The sequence below is a fragment of the Pelodiscus sinensis genome, chromosome 3 (assembly GCF_052426305.1).
Source record: "Pelodiscus sinensis isolate ZL-2025 chromosome 3, ASM5242630v1, whole genome shotgun sequence".
Classification (NCBI taxonomy): domain Eukaryota; kingdom Metazoa; phylum Chordata; order Testudines; family Trionychidae; genus Pelodiscus; species Pelodiscus sinensis.
Window position 1 is genome coordinate 138,868,770 of NC_143054.1, and position 23,752 is coordinate 138,892,521.

Here is a 23,752-nt window from a genome sequence, read left to right on the forward strand (position 1 = left end):
AAAATAATGCTTATCAGAGAGGTTATGCAGAATAAGAGGAATGTTAACACATATAATGGGATGCAATTGGGTGAACCAGGCCCTGCGGCCACAAAGGATCATAGACAAGTCCTCCAGGAGGTTAGAGTGGCGACAGAAGAAATCAGACAATCAAGGGCAAAGAAGGCTTAGAAGAAGAAGCTGCAGGACTACAGAGACAGCTCAGTGTTGCTGGAGCCTCAAACCTGTGAAGACTGGGTGGCTGGCTGGCTATAGAGCAGCAGCAGTACCACGGAAAGCTCCATGTGGAGAGCTATCATGAATTATGGTGGACTGTATGTTGAGACTGCGATAAGGCCATAAGGTAAGGGTGAGGAAGTGTACAAGGAAGTGATTTCCAGGAGGGGAAGCCCTGGAGGCACCACTCTCAGTGGAAGAACAGACTAAGAAGGACACTAACAGAGTGCACTGAGATGAGCCCTTAAGTTTTGGCTGAAGAACAGAGGCAGTGCAGTGACACCCCATCACTGGGGAAAGCAGTTCTGGAATTAAGGCTTAAATGGCTGTGATACTGAACTTTTACATTTTTTAAAAACATGAATATTGATGGGAACTTTCAAGGACAGGTCCTGTTAGACATAGACCATCTTTTTGCCGACGCAGGGGACTTTTCTTATAGCAGGCACAGGTAAGAGGCTGCCAGCGGCCAGATCCAGCCTGTCAAGCCACCAGATCTGGCCCATGGCTGCCTGCTGGGACCCTGAAGTAGAGGGCCAGCTGCTCTCCACTTTGGACATCTGGAGAGGGAGGAGGGAGTCTTTGCACGCTGCCTCCGCTCCCCCAACAAAATCTCTCAGCTCTCATTGGTCCGTTTCCAGTCACTAGGAGCTGAGAAATTTTGCTAGGGGCAGGGGGAAGTGTGAGGTCTTCTTCCTTCCCTCATTCCTCCCCCTCCCCGCCCCCCACACCCACCGCCCCATGACTGGAGCGGAGGCATGTGGAGCAGTGAGTAGCCAGCTGCAGACAGCCTGCCTCAGGTTTCTGTAATGCTGCTGGCTGGAAGCTGCCTAAGGTAAGTGCTACCCAGCCAGAGCCTGCTTCTGGCACCCCTCCCCATCCTTTCCTCCCACAACTACCTGCACAAGCCACCACCCAACCCCTCTCTACCCCTTTTCGTGCTTCTCCCAGGTCAGAACTCTCTCCTAGACCTTGCACACCCTCCTAGAACCCCTCCTCCAGGCCGGAATCCTCTCCTGCACCCATACCTCCTCCTGGACTATGCGCTAGGGATATTACATTTCGATTAATTAACTAATCAAATAGTCGATGGGATTTCCATTGACTATTCAATTGGTCAGTAAGGACTAGCATGGCATTCTACCTTTGAAATGGACAAGAGCCCCAGCAAGGAGTCCCCTGCTGAACCCAGGCTCCATGAAGGTGCTTCTACTTTGAAATGTACAACAGCCCCAGCTGAAAATCTTGTACATTTCAAAATTGGAATGCCGCTGCAGCTCCCTTTCCCCTTCCCACAGAGCTGGACCCTGAGGAGAACTGGCTTTTATGCCAGCTCCCCCCAGCTTTCTCTCCTCTTCCCCCTCTTGCCGCCTCTTTCTGATAGAGAGGCAGCAAGTGGTGGGGGAAGCAACTAGTTGACAAGTGTATTGACTATCCAATTAGCTTTTGCTTATCAGATAGTCGATTAGTTGCTTATATCCCTATCATGCACCCCAAGCCCTTACCCCAGATCACAGGTTCCTCCTACACCCAAACTCCCTCTCAGACTCCTCACCCCCTCCTGCATCCCAGTCCCCTACCCCAAGCTCCCTTCTGCACCCAACCTCCATACCAGACCCCACACTCCTTCCATAGAAGTGTGGCCCTTGACCACTTGCCAAAATTTTGGAGTGCCCACCCCATTAAAAACTATTGCTCACCCCTGCCCTACAGTATTATTTTTTTTTAGTTGCACAAGCCAGACCAGGAGTGTGAGGGACCCAGTTATATAGGAAGGACAGGTACCTAGTTATAGAGATTTGATATGCAAGACAAAGTGGTAGTTAACTAAATTGATCACCCCATTTAGAAAGAACTCAAGATTATTTGTGGGATTTCAGAAACATGCAACTGTCAAGCTATTCCATTCAAAAATCTAACTAGATCAAACGTATAAGTTGGATGACTTTTGGCTCTAGAAATACTTAGAGCCCATTGTGCTGCATGCACAGTGGCATCTGCTCGATGTGTGTGTAAGATCTCTGTATTTGAAATTTGCAAAGTTTGTACATGGAGTTCAGCTGATATTTGTACTAAATTAAGCTCACTTGTTTGAGAGTGGTCCAGGTGCCCTATCCAGTCCTCAATATACAAGTGGTTGACTCATGCTTATCTTTCCCTTTCCCTTTCATTGATGCTTATGCTGAAATAATTGGGTGGAAGAATGTCTCTGGGAAGTTGGAGCTTCAGAACTAGGTTCTGAGAACTGATTCAGTCCTTCAGGCTGAGGGCAGGTTTTGTTGTTTGTTTTTGCCTTTTCTTATTTTGCTTTATGATTGTGGGGTTTTTTTGCACTTTAATTGATTTTTCTGACATGCTGCCCTTTCTGTTGTGTCATTTCACCAGCTGACATGTTGATTCTCAGACAAGACAAGTTGTAGAGATCAGTTCTTCATTCTTTTTTAAAAATCTTTTTAAAATGTAAAGTCATTCAGTCACTCTCTTGAGGGTCATTCCTGCTGATTGGTATTCTCAAGTTCCATTTACTGTTACTTCCCACTAGAGTGGTAATTTTCAGAGGTAATGTTATAAAGGAAATGCAATGAAGAATGCTTACTTAGCAGTAGTTATAGTTCTCTGAATACATTTCCTTTTCATATCTACCTTGATCCTCCCTCCTTCGTCAGAAAATATTGGAAGTGGAACAGAATTGGGAGATTTTTGTACTCCTTGCTTTTTCATCTTCTGGTGGCATGGCTCAGATACTGCTTAAGCGCTTTCAGTTTTAGAAATGAGCCTAAGCCTCATAAAGTATGGCCCATGATTTCCTCAAATGAAGATCTATAGAAACACTAAATTTTTGAAGTGCTTTTGTGCCAGAGATACACACACAAAATAAATTTTACTTCCATTTAACAATGTGCTGCTCTTCCATATGCAACCCAAATTGCCACTAGTTATTTTTGCTGCCATATTACATTGTAAATGTATGATTAAGCGATGAGCACAGAAATAAAAAATTGTTTTGTTGAATTTCAGTCCAAAAATATTGTCACTGCATCATTTGACCCGGAAGAGATTATACCACAGTGGGGAAAAAAAGTGTTCCTTTTTTTCAACTGTGCTTAGAAATACCATGTTAAGTAATTCTGACATGAGCAAACTGTGTTACTGTAGGTCATTCCAAATGTGCAGTGTGGTCATTCCAAATGAGCACACTGCAGGTGATTTCTTCTTTTTAATATATAATATATTTGTGTTACTTAAGAGAATTGTTCTGTTACTTCTTGTTTAGATTCCTTATTTCATTTTTTTTAACGATAAATTGCAGGAAATAGTGATTTTCATGTTCTGTTAATCCTCTATTTTCTTACTGTGAAGGGGGAAATTTCTTTCCTTAATTTTGTCAATCCAGTTCTCATTTACATTTCACTGGAAGATAGGTATCTGATCTGTAAAAATAAGTTAGGGGATTCGGATGTATGGCATTATTTTCAAAGTAGGTATTTTAAAATAGTATCTTTATTTTTTTCTAATGCAGTTTGTATTTGCATGCTTGTGAAATCAGGAAAGCTTTCCAGCAGTCAGAATGGGACTGTGAGCACCTATTTGTAGATTTCAGTTGCTATCTATTGGAAGAGGTAATGTTTCAAAAACTGGCTATAAATGTGAAAAGCATTAAAGCCCCTTTTGGATGGCAGAATGATTTGTAGGAGCTGAAACTAACAAGTCCTATTTAGTTCAGTTATGTTAGATTCCTGCACACATATAACTTATAACTAATTCTTTGTAAAGATAATGTTGAGAAAAATGAGCATTCTAAATTCCTCCTTTAAGTACTGGTGTCTTTCATTCAAAAGTGGTTTTAGAGAAATGTTTGACCAGTTTTACAGGTGTAATTGGGTCTTCTGCAGTTATTCACATATGGGAAAAAGAAAAGTTTTTTCATTATTTATTAAGAAAAAACAAGTTTAGGTCTATTTTCATATTCAGATAACTAAAGTTTTTTTATTAAACTCTAGACCTAAATGTAGAGCAGCATATTTGAAAAATATGGATTTATAAAAATCAAGTTCCAAAGGTTTGTAAACATCCAATATGAGTACAAATAATATATTATTTTAAACTCCCACTATATTCTTCTATTGATGCCAGCCTTGATAACTTGAGACCCTTTCTTTCCACAAACATGAATGCCTTTGATTCAATGTACCACCTTGTGAATTGAATACCCTTCTTGAACTGATCCTCAAAGCCATTACGCTCTCTTAATTGAATCCCTCCTAAAAGCTCATATTTTCTATTCTGCCTGCAAGAAGTTATCCAGCTAAGGACATTATTCGTTTTGCTATAATTAACTATTAAAAATAAACCCTATAACCCATCCCTTTTCTCCACCTTGAAGGTTAACCTTGATTGATTAACTGTATAATTTTATGTTCTTCTGTTCTCTCAGCACTCCATATGCTTTTGTGATTTTACACACCCACAAACCCCTTTGAATCAAGTCTGAAATTGGTTTGTAAACTCTTTGGTATGCTGATTGTGTAGCTCAGTTTATATTGAGACCTGCCTGGCACACTCTTGGGTACTGTAAAATAATTGATAATATATTTAAAATTGAGTATTGAAGTGCATCTGTCTAAATATTCACGCCTATGACTATCTGAAATATACAATTAAAGAGTAGGGATGGAATGAAATTCTACCGGAGTAGCTGGGTAGTGTTAATGTGTATAGAGACAGCAGGTTGCTGGATAATTATGAGTCAGATTTCTGATTTTGTTTCCCATCTCTGGGATTGGAATTTCTTCTCTGGAAATCTTCAGTAGAGCAGTGCGATTCATCATTGGCATGCTTATTGTTTAACTTGGAGCTTGATTTAGGGATTCCATGGACAAACCATAACAGAGTTCTCTAACACCTATGTGGCTAAATCACTCCGATAGACTTCACGTCGTGGCTTTGATATGGATTTTTTGGCACATCTGAGCTGAGGTGAATTGTCAATGGTCTCATAGCTTGTAGGATGGTAACAATGGCACAATCTCTGGAACGTCTCTCTTGAATCAAAATTTTAAGTAACTCCTAAGTTTGACAGACACTGTGTAAGAATGTTGGTATGTAGGTTTTTAGAGCAGAACATAGAAAAGTCTGCTCTCCAGCAGGCACTGTAAAATTTGGGTCACAGTGTTCTTGGCTGGCTAATTCTTTTGGTTAGATGTTTGGAATAGGTAAATTTATGAATACAGGAAGCACAAAATAATCTTCCAAAGGAAACTACCTCACTTGCTTTATCTAAACCATTTTTCTCACAGTGTAATTGGTAATTTTCCATATCTAATTTGTCATTTTGTCATTTGGTTGGGGATATCTTTAAAATCATTAAGGTGCTTGGCTACTGTATTGTCTTTTGCCGGAGATAAGACATGTAAATTTACTGTATTATCCTGAGAAAATTCATTTTTACAGAAATGTACATATGGTTTTGGATTATAATCTCTGACCAAAATATTCCTGAACAATTGTGTTTGTGTGGGCATGTCTAAACTACATCCCTCTTTCAAAAGAGAGATGTAGTCGAGACACAACCTGTGTCTTTGTCTGGTCCTCACCAAGTCATAAAGGAGGCTGTAGTATCCTTCATGACAAAAGTCTCAGAGGGGTAGTACCAGTTTTAGTCTGTAATTAAAGAAACTTTTAAAACAACAATGGTACTGTAGCACCTTATTGACTAGTTATCTTCATGATGGACTCCAGTATAGCAAAGACCATGGAGATTTCACATTTGATTTAGGGTAGGGAAGAGCCATTGTAGTTTCCTGAATCTCTAACTTATAGAATGAAGAACAGGCTGTGCTCTACCATGTGGCCTTATAGAGTCTGCCTAAATCAAATGTTTGGGCTTTTATTACTTAGCTGTTTTCTTGTGCTTTGTAAATAATGCATACGTGCCTTTTGTGATAGGTGTATTTTAACAAAATTTAAAGAAATAAAAGTAACAGACACAGAAGCTTACCGCAAGTGTATTTGTGTGACTACGCAACATTAAATGATGCAGCACCAAAGGCCAGCAGACTGGAAAAAGGGCTTGTTCAATAAGAGCTACGTTTATTGAAAAAGGGATTGGATAGAAGTCTATGTAACAGTGTCCACAAGAAGTTAAATACCAGGGTACGTTAATGGGCAAATACTGAATTTTTTTTAAAATAAAGCATGCAGCACCCTGGAAACAGAATCTGAGGCTATATGACTTGATTCATTCTTGTTCAAACCTGTAAACACTTACATTCTTCTTGAGTCAAACCTGCTTCTCTGACTGAAATATGTTCAGCTCATTGGCAAAAGTAAGCTTCTGAAAATGTCAGGAACTTGCCTTTCAGGTTCTTCAAAAGGACTATATTCTTCAACCTGCCCAGTGTAAGTTCATTGTTAAAGTGAAGGCAAATTTTCATAGTAGTCAGGACATAATGCTATCTTAGCCTGTCCCAATTCAGAATGAACTGGAATTTCATTGCCTAGATACTAGAAACTACTAGTTTATTTATAGAGTTCTGCAGCTTTTTAGAGAGAGTTTTTGATTACTTTTTTCAGAGCAGCCTTGAAAGAACTGGCTGTCATCCATAACTATATAGATGAGTCTGTCTGCTAAAAAGGCTTAAGAAATGTAAGGCTCTACCATCCTAAAAGGCATTAGGATTCACTCCACACAGTGGGGCTGGCAGCCACTGCAGAAGAGCTAGGGTTGGGCTGAAAGGGCATGAGGCCTCTAGCCCTCAGCACCACCGCGCCCATAGTTCCCCATCCTGCCCTCAGATTCATGCGGAGTTGTGCTCCAGCAGTGATTTTGGGCTACAGCTGCTGCTATTGCTATTTGCTGCTATTGCTACTGCCTCCTTTGCTCCATCCCCCGTCAGCAGGCCTGATTCCACAATAGTGCTGAAAACTGGGGATGTAATAGTGTAGTCGATTAACTGATAAATAAAAGCTTATAGGTTAATGTTATCATCTCCATGCATTTTTCCCTCTCCCCCCGGTAAATTTTTTTGCAGGCTGGCCAACAACCTGGCTCAGGCCTATCTTATGATGGGTCCGGGACCTACTACTGCTGAGGTTCTGCATTTAAAGTTTATTAGGAGCTTGGCTGGCAGGCAGCTTGGCTCAATTCTGGCTCATGCCAGGTCCGGGAACACAGACATGCCCCCAGCCTTGGACAGAGGCTGCTACATGGGGCGATAGGCTGTCGGTCTGTGAGAGGAGCTGGTTTTTAAACTGGCATTGCTCGCAGACCAGCTGCTGCCTGCCACCCCACACTGTTGCCTCTGATACTGCTCCAGCCCCTGGATACTATAGACTGGTCGACTAACCGATAAGAATTCATGAGGTTATTTGGCTAGTCAGTTAACCAATATTTAACATCCCTACTGAAAACCTCACAAAGCTTGAAAATTGGCCTTAGCTAATGATTTCATGTAGAGTGGCAACCTGAAGCTCATATTTTTTTTTAAAGTGTACTATACTCTGGGTTTTGCACTGCTACCTTCTAGGTTTGGGGGTGGTTTAGGTTTTGATTACACAATCAAACTTGAATTTATACCAGTGTGAGATCAGAATCAGTACCTGGATGCACAGTTGCCATTTGAGCTATTGTTCAGAACTAGTTCTATGTATCCTAAGTACAATTAAGATACCCTTGGTTTAAAACCGTATGGGTATGTCTACACTACCCTCCTAGTTCGAACTAGGAGGGTAATGTAGGCATACCGCACTTGCAAATGAAGCCCGGGCTTTGAATTTCCCGGGCTTCAGTTGCAAGTGTGGTATGCCTACATTACCCCGCTAGTTCGAACTACCGTTACTCCTCGTTCGAACTAGCGGGGTAGTGTAGACATACCCTATGTTTGGTAGCCTTATTCCACATTGGTGTTGAGGAATGCTGTAGAAAAGAGATTTTGTTTCTTCCGACCTGAAGAATAAGTTTCAGGTAATTGTTCATAACTAATGTGCAAAACTCACTTTCTCTGAACTTCCCCCCAACTGTTGCAGATGATGGATCCTGTGGTGGCTTGTCCCATATAGATGGGCTGCTGCATTAACCAAATATTCCTTTTGCTTTACCTAGGGTAGTAGACTGCATAATGTAATTTTGTCTTGGGGTTAAAAAGGCATGTATTACTGTGATGAAATAGATGGGAAAAGGCAATATACGTACAACAAATAACTCCTGGGATCCCATACTGGCAAAGATTATGCATATACATCCCATAGACTGCACCTATCCCTAAACATTTTTCTCCATACAGGTCAGCATTATTTACATATTACTCATATGTAGCCTAAGCCAATTGGCTCATATGCATTTCCCTACATTGGTCAGATTTGAGAGAAACCAGAAATAAGCAGTATCTGGATTAGGAGGGAAAAGGTGATATTTAGTAGTATAGTTGAACAGAGTCTCATTATCTCATTACCAGCCTTTGGTAATCATCTCTTGGGGCATGTTTACACTAGAGCAGTATTTCAAAATAACTTATTTTGAAGTAATAACTCCCAAAATAACTATTTTGAAAGAGCATGTCCACACTATAGGGAAGCCTTGAAATTAGACCAAGGCAGGCTCCCTTAATGTGAACGTGCTACCATGACATAGAGCTCCAAAAAGCACTGGGGAGTGATTAGGTTGGATGCCTCTAGGGGAGTAGTTACTTTGAAATAGCAGTAGTGGAGCATCCACATTATCACTATTTTGAAATAACAATTTCAAAATAGTGTTATTTCCCGTGGAAAGCAGTAATTATTATTTTGAAATAATGGGCTTCATAGCATGGACACTCTACTTATTATTTCAAAATAAGGGGAGTTATTTCGAAATAACTCCTGAGTTTAGACCAGGGCACAGAGAAATAAAAAACACAGAAGAGAGCTCTTGCAGGCAAGTCACAGAACATCATGCTGAATGATACTGAAGACTGCTGATAGAGCTTATAAAATCAGCAAGTACAGATGACTTGTATCGGTTACTGAGAAGAGATTGTCAACATAGACAATCTGCTCTCCATCTTTAACCCCATATGTGAAACCAGGTATTAGTTCCAGAAAATTTAGTTGTTCCAATACAAACTTTCCAATAACCTTCATTCAGAATTGCAAATGAGAGGCTATATGTTAATTGGAAAATGTACTGGTACAAGAGAGTTTCATAGGCAGAGCCTTCACCACTTTTTCTCTTTAAGTATGCCTGGCACCTTGCCTTCATAAAGGGAAACTTTGATTGCGAGGGCACCAAGAAGCCCAGGATAGTTGGGTTCAATTCCTTTAGCACATCTAAGATTTCATTAGGTAAAAATGGGCACAATTTAATCATGGAAAACCGGAAGAAGCTTTCTGTTGCTGTAAATTGATGCAGCCTCATTGAAGTCAATAGGTCTTACATTACAGTTTATACGAGCAGAAAATTTGGCACTATTTATTTGGCCCTGTACTAGTTCAGTTAACTGCTAGTTTGTCCTTTCTTCAAAGTGAATCAAGAAAATACACAATTCTGTAACAGTCAAGGTAAGATGGTTTTGCCTAACTGCAACTTTAAACTAATGCTCGTTCCCAGTGTTTTCAGAATATTTAAACTATACACCCCAGAATATAAGTACACCAAATGCCAATGAAACCCTTATCCAATTTCAAGAAGTGTTAGGAGGATTGTACTTCTAAGGTGCAACCTTTCTTTAATTCTCAGAGGGGAGAGCTCTGAAAGCATACATTATCAAGGTATCTGGAAGAACAGTCTATGATACTTCAATAAATAGATTTTGTATGTAAAGAGCCTTTTCAGTTATCTCTTTAATTCTTCCAGAACATAATACATACATAGCTTTCTACCAGATTACTAAATTACTCTCTAGTCTTTTTTGTCTTGACACCTTCCAGAAATGATAATGTAATCTGCCTTTTCAGAATATCCCATTATCTATTGAACTTGCAATTAAAATAGTCTTAATCAGATTTTATTTCAGTTGATAAAGAGTAATATTGGTCAATTTTGCCCCAGCCAAAAAAACTGTGGAAACAAATTCCTATTTGTATTAAGTTAAATTTGAACAGAAGCTGCATGTGTATTGGTATAACAGCTCAGGAACAAAGTAGTACATAATGCCTTCTCTGATTATGACTTGGAAGACTGAAGGGAGATCTTTTATTTTCAGTAGCACTGAAGCAGGGGATAGCTTTTTTTTTTCAGGTTGTCACACACAGTTTGTTTTTTGGGCAAATGATTAAAAGTAGCTATTTGGATAACAGCTTACATTAATTTAACATTTGGCAACAAATCTGAAATAAAAAATTATTTATTCCAACCCCATTTAGAGCATGCTTTATAATATTAAGTGTACATATTTACTTAGTTCCACCCTATTTATCTTGTAGTTAATCTTGTATTTAATACCTTAATTCAACTTCAAGTAATTGTTCATAAGTTTTATAAAGGAGAAAGTTAAATAATGAAAAATTATCATTAGCTGTGAGGCTTGCTAACTCTGTATTAGGTATGTTGGCACCAGGAAGGAAATTCTGTTACTTCGAACTTGGGGTTGGTATTTTCCATGTAATGAACTCGGGAGGAAAAAAAGAGATCTGGAATGCTAACTATGAGGATGGAAAACATTTAGTCACTCTTGGAATTATATGAATGTTTTTCCAGGAAGCTTAAGTAAACATGCACTGTGCCGCTTAGGAGGCAGCATTTATATTTTTTTGGACTGCAGACAACATTCAAACAAGTATGTAGAAGCCTAATGCAAGATATTTTTTTAGGCAGCACACCCTTCAGGGCAGTTCTGTGCTGTTTGTCAGATTAGGTGCTACATAACAAATTTGTATTTTAGATTACTATTCACTTGTGTGTATGAAGTATATTTCAAGAAATATATTGCAATAACCTTGGTAACAAATACTAAAATAGATTGATTTTTCATCTTTATCGGTCTATTCAGTGCTGGTTTTCTTAAAAAGTAAAATCCATTAGGCCTTCTAGACTAGAAACATAGATCATATTAGAAAGGTGCATTAGGGAGAGCTGTTTCGCTTTACCCCAACACAAGGACATTCTGCCTTGTTGATGCTAGAGGACTTTCTTCATAGATACTTTTAGAGTAATTAATTCTATTTCTCCTTTCCTTAATTAATACTTTGTTCCCTCCATTTCTCATCAGAATATAAATTTATTAATGCCAAGAGCATATTTTATTTTATATATGCTTGATCCGAGTGCAGTAATATCTTCCCCAATCTTCAGCGTATTGAAATTACTTTTCACAATACAACCTTAAAGGTTGTTTGTAAATTGTCAACCACTGTTAAAAATACTGGAAACAGAAATAACAGTGATTAAGTCAAGGGAATCAGTGTAATATTGCCTTTGTAGTTCCATATTAAGGCGGACTTGCAAAATAAAAATACTATTTCAAACTTCTGACTACTATTTTGGTAAAAAATGTCAGCCTTTCCTTTATGAAAGATATTATAATACCTCACTATTAAAGAAGATATTTACAATATATTGTAATAGTATACTGATAAAATCAGAATTTACAAATAAGCCTTAACTTACAGCCAATTATTTTGTGCTATACTAATGTGGCCAGTATATCATATTCACAGTACCTGATATAACATTTCTGTTGTTGTAATATCATTTATTTTAGATCTTGAAAACAACAACAAACTCAGGTTACATGCTTTAAAAGAAGTATGCAGACATTATCCAACACCTGCTGAGAATAGGCAAGGAAATACAATTCCATGGTTTGTTTTGATCTGCTATTTTGTCAGAGTGCACTACAGAACTTTGAGTATATGGTAGCAGGATCCACGTGGCCATATAATGCAGTACAGACAGATGTGCTATAGATTTACAGCCCAGCTAGCCAGATGTTTATATTGACGAACCCTAGGGCATAATCTACAGATGTACCTAACAATGGAATATCTATAAATGGAAGTAGCAAGATAAGGCCTGTGATACGAATTGACAAAACTTTCAGGTCTTGCCTATATTTTTCAGAATATATGGCTTTTATAAAATAAAGAAATCTTGAGCTAGATTTGCTTTTCTGGTATGTGATATAAAAGGCATCAAAGAAGGGCAAATGGACTGAAAAGCTAGTTGCTGCTTTGAGCAGATCCCTAACAACTGTTCTGAAGTTGTTCTGCATTTTTTTTTACTTAAACAAAAACAATTAAAACAAAAACTGAGTTTGTCAGTTGGAAACGATCATTTGAATCAGAGCTCAGGTTTCAGTGGAGAAAGAAGTTGAGCAAGAAGATTTGGAGCAGTTTCTTAGCTTGATTCTACATGCTCAAAGCCCTTGAGTTTTTCATGGAACTGAGTGTGTCAGCCTCCTTGTTAAAACAGGTAAAGGTGTGCACAAGACCTGTCCTTCAGTGGTAGATATCCCTAATGAAACAAAAGTAATTACCTGTTCACTTGAAACATGTGCTTAGAGTTGTAAGTAATCAAAAGAATACAGGTAACTGAATGAGAAATATGTCTGCTGAATAACAATATTTGTTAAGAAAATTATGTACTGTAGTATTTTTTGCTGGCATTCTGTCAGTTGTAGGTCTGTAGAACATTAACTTTGGCAAGGTTTTCCATTCGCTTGTCTCAAACTATCAGAGCAGCCAGGGGAAGGAATAAAATACTAAGAAATGTATAGTGGGTGACAGAGGATACTGCTTTGTGTTTTATCAGTAACTATATAAATTATCAGAATTTGTAGTCGTTTGTCATGGATTTCACTTTCCTGAGTAGACAAAAGTTTTGCTTTTCTTCCTTAAAACATCTTAAAATTGAATCTTGTGAATTTTGGTGCATCTTCCTTCTGGGAGTATATAGAGTTGTCAGTCATCCAGTTTTCAGTAGAACAGCTGGTCGAAAAGGGTGCATCTACACTGCACTAGGAACGTTGACTAGTCGGTTCCCCCCCACTTGCTGCCTCTGTCAGAAAGAGGTAGCGGGGGGTGGGGGGAGGGAGAGGGAAGACAAGTGGGTACTTCAAAGCGGCAGTGCCAGTGTTGATGTAGCCAAAGGGACCCTGCTGGCTCCCGTCGGCAGTATAGCAGGGGCACAGGGTTAAGGCATATCATCCCTCTGTCCCACCTTCATGAAAGTGAGTGAAGATGGGAGGGACGAGGAGTGAGCAACAGAGAGAGGAGGATGGTGTGAACAAGGAGTGGGGCTTAGGAGAAGGGTCAGGGTTTCATCAATAAGCTTTATCTTTTTCTTTGTTGTCCTTGTTTAGTTTTTGTTATACCTGCACTGTGTCTAAAATCCCAGACTTTAAAGACTCCTCTCCTTTTCATTTTGTCTGTGTAATGAGAAGTGGGCATTACAGCCTCACTCAAATTTTGCTGAAAGTGATCTTTCATTTTCATCTGAACCTACTCTGTCCTTTTGCTGTGTTTGTTTCCCAGACCTCATGATTCAGCAGGGTACACAATTATACCTGGGTAGAAAAGTCCTTTTGTTATATGAAGGGCTGTTTGCATTAAAGTGGGGAAAATCTGCCTCATTGATAATGTTATCATGTAATTATCCAGTGTAGGCTATGAGGCTTATATCTTAAGTAAATGGAATAATTTCATAGGCTTGCTGTTACTATTTGACAAGAGACAGTTTACCGGGTGGGGGCAGGAGCATGTTGATATTTTATAAAAGTGTCTTTCCCTGAGATGGGAGATTTAAAAATTTATGCGGGTTGCAAGCTATCAGTGTGGCCTACATTGTTGTAAACCCCTAATATAGCCAAGCCAGCACACCGAAAGAGACATGATTTGCACTGTTGCATCCTACTCTGGTTTCAAACTGAGATGAGCTGCATGAGCACAAATAATGGAGAATAAGGAGAGTAAAACTGTGTGCATTGGTTTTACACTGGTGACTCTGCGTTGGTGGTTAACCATCAATGGTTGATGTCTCCATTGTAGACATTGCCTTAGACCAGTGTTTCTTTAACTGTGTTTCGTGGAACAACGGTGTGCCACGAGGCAGTCAGAGGTGTGCTGCAGAGAACAACAGAGTTCAAAATCGCCACCCTTAAAGAGGCAGGCGCCTTTTTTCCTCAATTACTTCTCCTCCCAACCCGCAACCCCCTGCCTTTTTTTTCCCCCCTCAACAAAAAATTGTTGGTGTTCCTCATAAAAAAAATTGTTTGGTGTTCCTCGGTCTTAAAAAGTTTAAGAAACACTGCCTTAGACTGTGTAGAACTTGCAAAAAAGCTTGCAAAATGATCTTAATAAAATTGCAAATTCATACCTCTCCCCTTATCTTCTGTTGTGAATTTTGCTATGTGCTTCAAGAAAATATTTACAGCATCCTTTTGAATGTGATATTGCCAGCAACCTTAGAGAAGCAGCCATTGTCTTTACTTAGTTGCTGGTTTTGATGAATAATAAGATTGTGTAGTCATTTCGCGTAGGGTTGGAGAAGATAGAGGACTTTGTTAGGTGATGCATGAATCAAAGGACTTACCTGCTGAGTATTTGCAAAGCATTTTTTCCAATTATTTTATTTTTATTTTTTGCAAACTTACTCCAACAAAAGAAAAATGTTTTTCATGAAAGTGTAGCCACGTGCCCGATTTGGAGAGGTTTTTTCCTCCTCCACTGTCTTTCGCTTACTATACAGAAATGGCCTATTTTTAAGTGAAAAATGTATGAATGTCAGTCTTCCATAAATCAAAAGATGAACAAATTGTTCTCAAATTAAAGAAAAAAACTGCTGAGATGATGAATGGAAAGTTTTAGCTTCCGAGGAGAATTTTTTCAGATAGTTATGAGCCATGTGAAAACAAGAGGTTTAAATGGATGTAACATGAACTTACAGCATGTCATGGCAGTGAAAGCCTATATTTTGAGGCATCCTTTTCATCCTAGTCACTCCCTCTTTATTCTTTCGGTCCCCCTTTTTCATTGCTTCTATCTACCATTTAGTTCCACTTCTAAAGTATACAGTCTACGCAGTTTTCCCATCCATTGTTTGTCTGTGAACTCAATCTTTCTTCTGCAGTTTCTACCAAGTGCACCAGTGAAAGGCTAACACAGATCACATGACCTTATGGGCTTTTTCAAGCTTAACTACTGTTTGCCTATTCAAATAGCCAGAAGACTGGCAGCAGCAGAGCTGGCTTTATTTGTTGAGTCTTGTCTAGTGAAGTGAAAAGTGCTGATACTTTTTTCTAGCTGCATTTTTGTGGGGGGAGTGGGGAGTGAAATTATTTCTTTTGTCCTCTGTTTGCAGCTCATTGAGAATCAGGCATGCATATAAAATTACTGTATCTCAGGGCTTACCTTTATGGACAGGAGGGGGAAAAACAGATTTGTAAGCTTGCCTGGAAATATTTGGGATGCTTAGAGCAAGCATAAAAGTGGGAGATAATAGAATAATAAAACACAATGAATGAAGGATTAGCAGAAATCACTTTAACAAGAGTAGTGATGTTTTTATTGTCATGTAAAAAATAACATGTTGCTGAACATATCAGGGTATCAATGGTAATTTTTCAAAAGTATGTGCCAGTTTACAATAGAGTCAGAAAGCAAAGCTATTGTAGCTCTCGTGGGCTACAAAATGTAAAGTATAGCAATTGATTTTTCATACATTTTTGCTATATATGTAGTTGTAATTAAGTGCTTAGAGGTGAATTCAAAAAACGGGGGGCACGAAATCTTCCACTTCCCACAGTCCATTATTATTTTTTGTCCGGGTGATACAAATGATTCAATATGATAACAATGTGTAGTGAATTCCTACTTTCAATTGTCTTAATTGTGGCTTTTATAAAGGTCTAAAACAGGGCTACTCAACACACGGTCTAGGGGCCGCATGCGGCTCTTGGTTTGCGGCCCGTGGTGCGGTTTGGGTTCACACCGGGTTCAACACGTGGCCTGTGGGTGGGATCCTTTGAACATGGCCTCCACTGGGAAACACGCTCCACAATGGCGAGGCATCTCCCACGTGGGTGAGCATTGAAAGGTGCAAGCGGACAGGCTGGCTGGAACAGACGGGTACAGGTATTTGTGTTTCTAGCCCCCAGGAGGAGATGCCGGAAGTGCCAGGGCATTGTGGGAAGTGCTTTGTATTCACGCCCGTCAGTGTGAAAGAAACTATTTGTATATATTTGCATGTATATGCAACCACACTTAAGTTGCAGCCATCAGCATGAGCTGTGAGTTTCATTGTGGCCCCCTAGGCTTTCAAAGTTGGGTAGTTCTAGTCTAATAAAATATATATTCTTCTAGCACAGCACACACACTTTTATATGTTCTGTTTTGTATTATATAAATGAGAATTTCCGTCCCAATAAAATAAATACAACACAAGAACATATGTGTAAAGGATCAAATTGAGAACAGCAATGTGTGGCAAAAAACCTTTATCCTGCACCATCTAAGTTAGGACAAAGTTCTGTGTAAAATGTGATAGTCCATTATTTAAATATCATTAATCTCTTGTCAGCTACTCTTTCCAGTATTCCGTACAATGGAAGATGATCATGTGGTCCTATAACACTCCTGATTTACTTCTAACCTAGTATTCTAAACCATAGTAGAAATGTTCTCTGACAGGTCTCTGTTCAGGACCATTACACAGTGTAGCAGCTAATAAAGCTTCATTTGTTTGCTTTTGCTGTGCTATGAGTTTATACAGAGGAAGTAGATCAACTCAGAACAAAGCATAAACAAGATTCTTTTGTCACCAAATGGAAAATATTGGACAAAAACAATAATGGGTGGACAGTATTAAGGTTTTTAATACATAGTCAATAACTTCTGTATGACCATAACAGCCATACTGGGTCAGACCAAAGGTCCATCTGGCTTCTGAAAAACAGAGGCTAGGCAGGAATGGTGCCCCTATCTTGGCTAATAGCCATTGATTGGCTTATTCTCCATGTATTTATCTAGTTCTTTTTGTACCCCATTAAAGTCTTGGTCTTCACAATGTACTCTGTCAAGGAGTTCAATGGAGTACTCTGTGAAGAAATTCTTCCTTTCGCTTGTTCTAAAACTGTTGCCTATTGATTTTCATGTGGTGAGCCCTAGCTCTTGTGTTATGGGAACAAGTAAATAACTTTTCCTTATGTACTTTCTCCATACCAGTCATGATTTATAGGCCTCTATCCTATGCCCTCTTAGTCTCTACTCTTTTCTAAGCAGAAAAGTCCCGGACTTGTAAGGAGAGATTAATATGGCAACTGTTTCAGTTTCCTAATCATTTTATGCCCTTTTTTTAACTTTTTCCAGTGCCAGCAGAAGCTTTCTCAAAACTTCCCACTATTAGAAACATAGTGAATTCAAGTCTGTGGTCTAGAAAATAGGAAATTAGACTGGGAATGGAGAGAGTGCAGTTTAATTCCTGACCCTGTGGCTGACCTACTATATGCAGCCTAAAAACAAGTCATTCTGTGCTTTCTGGTTTCTTGTTCCAACCTTGTCTATCTGATCTGTTTAGATTGTGAACTGTTTCAGTCAAGGAATTTTCCTCATTGTGCATTTGCATGTCCCATAACCCAATGATATCCCATTCTCAGTGCCTCTAAGAGGTAGCACAATAATTATAATGAAAATACTTGAGTAATTTCAGTTAAAGCTAACTATTTTTCTTGATGAATTTACAAGATGTGCCAGTAAAGCTTAAGAATTTTCTAGGATGATGGTTACTGGTTTCACAAAAATTAGAAAGTAGGGCAGTTTCAGCATTCGTGCTTGTAATTTTTATGAATTGTAACTATTAGTTTCTTAGGGTATGTCTACACTACCCTCCTAATTCGAACTAGGAGGGTAATGTAGGCATACCGCACTTGCAAATGAGGCCCGGGATTTGAATTTCCCGGGCTTCATTTGCATGAAGCCGGCCGGCGCCATTTTTAAATGCCGGCAGTTTGAACCCCGTGCCGCGCGGCTACACGCGGCATGGAGTAGCTAGTTCAGATTAGGCTTCCTAATCCGAACTAGCTACTCCGTGCCGCGTGTAGCCGCGCGGCACGGGGTTCGAACTGCTGGCATTTAAAAATGGTGCCGGCCGGCTTCATGCAAGTGAAGCCCGGGAAATTCAAATCCCGGGCCTCATTTGCAAGTGTGGTATGCCTACATTACCCTCCTAGTTCAAATTAGGAGGGTAGTGTAGACATACCCATAGAGTGCAAAGCTTTACTAGACGTATTTATAAAGATTATAAATTCCATTAACCTTAGTTGTTTTTGCTACTGCATTTACAAGTGTCATTGACTCCTCAGAATTTTTTTTTGCATTGATTCAAAGATAGAAGCAATGCCTGCTAGTTACAGAAACAACTGTCAGCATAGGTGAACATGGTAGCATTCTCTGAAATGCTTCCACTTCCCACACAGTACCAGTTGGAGAAGCAGAACTGCAGGGTTTCAGTGTGAGAGATGATAGGGAGGAGGGCTTTAGATTTTTTAGCAGCTGGGGAAACTTTTGTGAAAGGGGTGCCTATACAGGAAGGATGGACCCTACCTACACAAAAATGGATCCAGATTGCTGGCTTTTCATTTAAAAACTAAAAGCTCTATGACCTTTTTAATGTTAAGTGCTGGGGGGTGGGACAGAGCATGTGATTTGGAGAGACACATGCCTTAGGGAACAATCTGTTATTAACAGAGGTTCTCTATGCTTAGTAAGGAGAAGAGGATGGAAAATGCTAAAATATGGATAGGATCTGATGCGAAACACTCAGATAAAAAAATTAATCTTATAATGGCAGACAGTTAAAAGTCCTCATATACAAATGCTAAAAGTCTAAATAATAAGATGGATAAACTAGAGTGCCTCATTAAATATTAAATGAGGATATTAATATAGTAGGCATCACAGAAACTTGGTGAAATGAGTATAATTAATGGGACAAACTAATGCTAGGGTGCAAAATATATCAGAAGGACAGAACAGGTTGTGCTGGTGGGGAAGTGGCACTGTGAAATTGCAAAAGTGTAGCCTCAAGTGAAGTAAAAATATTAAGTGAATCAAACTGTACCATAGACTCTTTATGGATAGCAACTCTATGCTTAATTAACAAGAATATAACAGTCGGGATACACTACCGATCACCTGACCAGGATGGTGATAGTAACTGTAAAATGCTCTGTGAGATTAAAGAGACTATTAAAAGTTTTTTAAAAATCAAAATACATAGTCATTAACTTCTGTATGACCATAACAGCCATACTAGGTCAGACCAAAGGTCCATCTGGCTTCTGAAAAACAGAGGCTAGGCAGGAATGGTGCCCCTATCTTGGCTAATACATGACTGGGTACATGTCACCTAGAGATGAGATTCAGAGATTGTTTCTCATAACTTAAATGACTGCTTTTGGAGCAACTAGTCCTGGAACCTGCCAGAGGAAAGCCAATTCTTGATTTAGTCCTAAGTAGGAGCACAGTATCTGGTCTAAGAGGTGAATATAGCTGGATTGCTTGATAATAGTGCCCAGAACATAATTTAACACCCCTTTGACAGGGAAACAGCACAGCAGCCTCACACTGTAGCATTTTTTCCGAAAGGGAAACTACACACAACTGAGGAAGTTAAACAGTACAGGCAGTCCCCGGGTTACGTACAAGATAGGGACTATAGCTTTGTTCTTAAGTTGAATTTGTATGTAAGTTGGAACTGGCTCCAGATTCAGCCGCTGCTGCTGAAACTGACCAGCGGCTGACTACAGGAATCCTGGGCGGCTTTGCTCCTGTCTCCCTGGTCTTCTGGGGGGGGGGGGTCCAGCAAAGCCGCTGGACCCCCCCAGCAAACCAGGGAGACCGGAGCAAAGCCGCCGCCTGCGCGGCTTTGCTCCTTTGCCCTGGAGCAAAGCCACCGAGGCGGGGGACCCTCCCCCGCCTGGGCGGCTTTGCTCCTGTCTCCCTGGTCTGCTGAGGGGGTCCAGCAAAGCCTCTGGACCCCCCCCCCCCAGCAGACCAGGGAGACCGGAGCAGCTTTTCTCGCCCCAGAGGACACGGGTGGCAGACCCGCCGCCCATGAGCTCTGGGGCGAGTAAAGCCTGGTTCGTATGTGCGGATCTGACATAAGTCGGATCCTCGTAAGTCGGGGACTGCCTGTAATTAAAAGATAGTGCCAAATGTAAAATGCCTGGAAGTTTCAAGGATACATTTTTAAAGACACCATTACAGAGTCTCAACTTAAATGTGTATACATCACATTAAAAAAAAAGAGAACCCAAAAAAGTGCCACCATAATGAAACTAAGTAAAAGAGAAGCAGTGATTTTTAAAAAAGGCATTGTTTAAAAAGTAGAAGCTATATCTTAGTGAGGAAAATAGAAAGGAGCATAAACTCTGACAAGGTGAAATGTGAAAATATAATTTGAAGATCATCTAGACCTGTGTTTCCTAAATAGTGTTCCATGGAACCCTGGGGTTCCGCGAAGTGAAGATAAGGGTTCCGCGACAAAATTCCATTACAACAACATTTTATGATTTAAAAATAATAATATTTAAACATTTATGAATTTCATTGAAAACCGCTTTAATTTGTTTGCCACAATAAGTGTCCCTTTGTAATGCTAGCTTAGCCAGAGAGTGGGGACGATGATGTCACTACTCAGCACAACTGTCCATCTATTAGACTGTTATTAGGGATTCCGCAAAATTATTTTGAGTTTAAAAGGGTTCCATGGCCAGATAAAATTGGGAAACACTGATCTAGACAGAGTCAAAAAGTAATAGGAAAAAAAAATAGGTCAGAAGCAGGAATCCTGCTAAACAACCAGCAGACCGTCAAGATTCTAAAAACACTCAAGGATGATAAGCGTGAGGATGTAAGGATGAGGATGTGAGGGAGCACCCCCAGATATTCCACCTGGCTTCCTCATGCCCAGACGCTGACCCTATGCTGTCATTTGGGCAGCCCACCTGGGTTCCCACCGTCTACCATCCCCATGGGCTCTGCAGCCCACCATCCATGGGATCCAGGCCACCGGCCCTGCAGGTTTCACTGTCACTTGAGATCCCACTGCTGGCTCATGGCTCCACAGAGACCTCTAGCTGTGGCTAGGTTGACAACTCTCCTGGTTTGGACACCATTGGAGGCAATAGCATTCAGTCCAGGACCCTAGGCATGATCTCAGCCTGGGACAGTGCAGGGGGTGGGGGCAGCACAGCTCAGCACCCCCTCCACTTCCCCATACACACTATTAAAATAGTTCCAGCACCACTGTAAGATTTGGAATTTTCAGCTTGGAAAATAGATGATTAATGGGGGGGTCTGATCAAGATCTATAAAATCATGACTGGTGTGGAGAATATACATGAGTATATCATTTACTCTTTCCCATAACACAAGAACTAGGGGTCACCAAATTAAAATAATAGTCATCAGGTTTAAAACAAATAAAAGGATTCATTCACACAATGCACAATCAATTTGTTGAACTCTTTGCCAGAGGATGTTATGAAGGCCAAGACTATAATATGGTTTTAAAAAAGAACAAGATAAATTCATGTAAGTTAGGTCCAGCAAGGGCTATTAGCAGGGATAATGTCTTTAACCTATTTGCCAGGAGCTGGAGATGAATAACAAGATGGATCAATGGATGATTACCTATTCTGTTCATTTCCTCTGGGGTACCTGGCATTGGCATTGGCATTGTCAAAAGACAAAATACTGACCTAGATGGACCTTGGATTGGACCCGGTATGGCTGTTCTAAGGCTCTTAATTAAAGAGGGCCACAGATACTCAGAGTATGACTACACCGCAGCTGAGTGTGAGGCCTCCCAGCCTGAGTAGACAGATGTGATTTCAGAGCTTAAGCTAGTGCACTAAAACTAGCTGTGTGGATGTTACCTCTCCGATGGAGACTTGAGCTAGCCATCTGAGGTCAAGCTTCCAGGATCAGGTTGGCTTGAGTTTGTGTGGTTATCTCAAGCCACCCGAGACAGTGTCCCTACATTCATTTTTCATTCACTGGCTTGAGCCCTGCGAGCATGAGTCTGAGTTCCCATGCTGGGAGGCACAGTTCTAGAAAGCAGAATGAGAGAATTACATGCTTCTATTTTACATATTTTTAATCCAAAGGAGGCAGAACAGTAGTTGTTTTATGTGCTATTTGAAGAACTCTGTAAAAATTGAGTTTAGTGTGATCTGGGACTGGGAACACAAAGTGACTTAATCATAATCCTTTGGTTTCTGTATAGTTTGCCTTAGGGCAGAGTTAAGGTTATATGTGTTACCTAACTGTTCATTCTCATACCTTTAGCACGTTGAGATTAAATTTAAAAAAAATCAAAACTCTGAATTTTATGGGTTTATAAAGATTAGGGTTTAGTGCAACATTCCCATATTTACCTTAAATTGTTGGTACATACTCTCAACCATAACTTAATCTTAAAGAAGATTCTTTTCATAATATGATAATGCTTCAGATTTAAAACTAGTATAAGAAGGGAGTGTTTGTTTTAATCTAATTATATATACTTGTGTTTATTTCTTTTTCTAATTTATTAGAACCAACATACATCACAATAGGTCCACCCACGTGTGAGATTTTGGTGAACTGCACATTGACTGAGAGAGACTGTATGTACAGTTTCAGACTGGACCAAAACGGTTGCCGCACTTGTCAGTGCAAAACTAGTGAGTACAGAAATCATGGTTCATACCTTTTTATTACGATGTGTTTTACCATGGTATAATTCTTTGTTTATTTTAATGTTGAATAAAATTTAGGAAGTTTGAAATGGAAATATCAGTACACAGGTAAATTACAATTCACTGGTTTTGGATTGATTGTTCACTTTGATAGTTTGTTTGTAAAAACATAATGGAAGTATTTGGAGAAAAAAACATAAAGTGTTACTTAACAGCTAAGGAAAAAAGGTAGATGAGGTTTTGTGCTTATCCTTGAAACCATCCCATTGGAAATTCTTAGAGCTTTGACATTTCATTTTTTCTCCACTTAAGTGAATATATTTTTTTAAATATGTTAGCTTTGATAGAAATAAAAGTATTTGTTCTGGTGTGTGATCTTTATCATTTAATGCTCTGTGAAAAAATCATTAACATTGCAGTTTTCATATTTTTTTAGGTTTAGTATTTGGATACCTTACACTTCGTATTTATATCTCAAATTCTCATCTGGCATATGACTTTTACAAGGAAGATATAACTGTGTGTCTTGGGAGCACTTCCCATATATCAGTCATGTTTGTATCCTCATAGGTAAACAGCAACACTTGATTCTCAATAACATTTCCTTGAGACTTCATAGTATAAACCAGTGGTCATCAACCAGTAGATTGGGAACTACTGGTAGATCCTGGAGTTTCTGACAGGTGATCCTGACTGGTTTGGCCACGTGGCTATCAAGTGCCAGCACTTCAGCTGCCCCTCCTCCCACTGCTGCACATCTCTGGCCCTTTTCCTTGGAGCTGTTCCCCCAGGAGCCTCCTGTTTGCTGTACATGGCAGGGCAGGGATAGGATGGGTGCTGATGTCAAGGTGCTCCCTTCTCCTACCCTGTATCCTATCTCCACA

At 39.8% G+C, this 23,752-nt stretch overlaps 1 protein-coding gene across 3 annotated transcripts in view; it reads left to right on the forward strand.

Moving 5' to 3' along the window:
• CRIM1 (cysteine rich transmembrane BMP regulator 1) overlaps positions 1 to 23,752 on the forward strand; it is a 327,869-nt gene that overhangs the window by 226,849 nt on the left and 77,268 nt on the right. For all 3 annotated transcript variants that reach the window (XM_075924932.2, XM_075924933.2, XM_075924934.2), the window contains one exon: positions 22,725 to 22,853. In XM_075924932.2, coding sequence (XP_075781047.1) covers positions 22,725 to 22,853 — 129 coding nt within the window. The remainder of the gene's footprint in view (positions 1 to 22,724; positions 22,854 to 23,752) is intronic.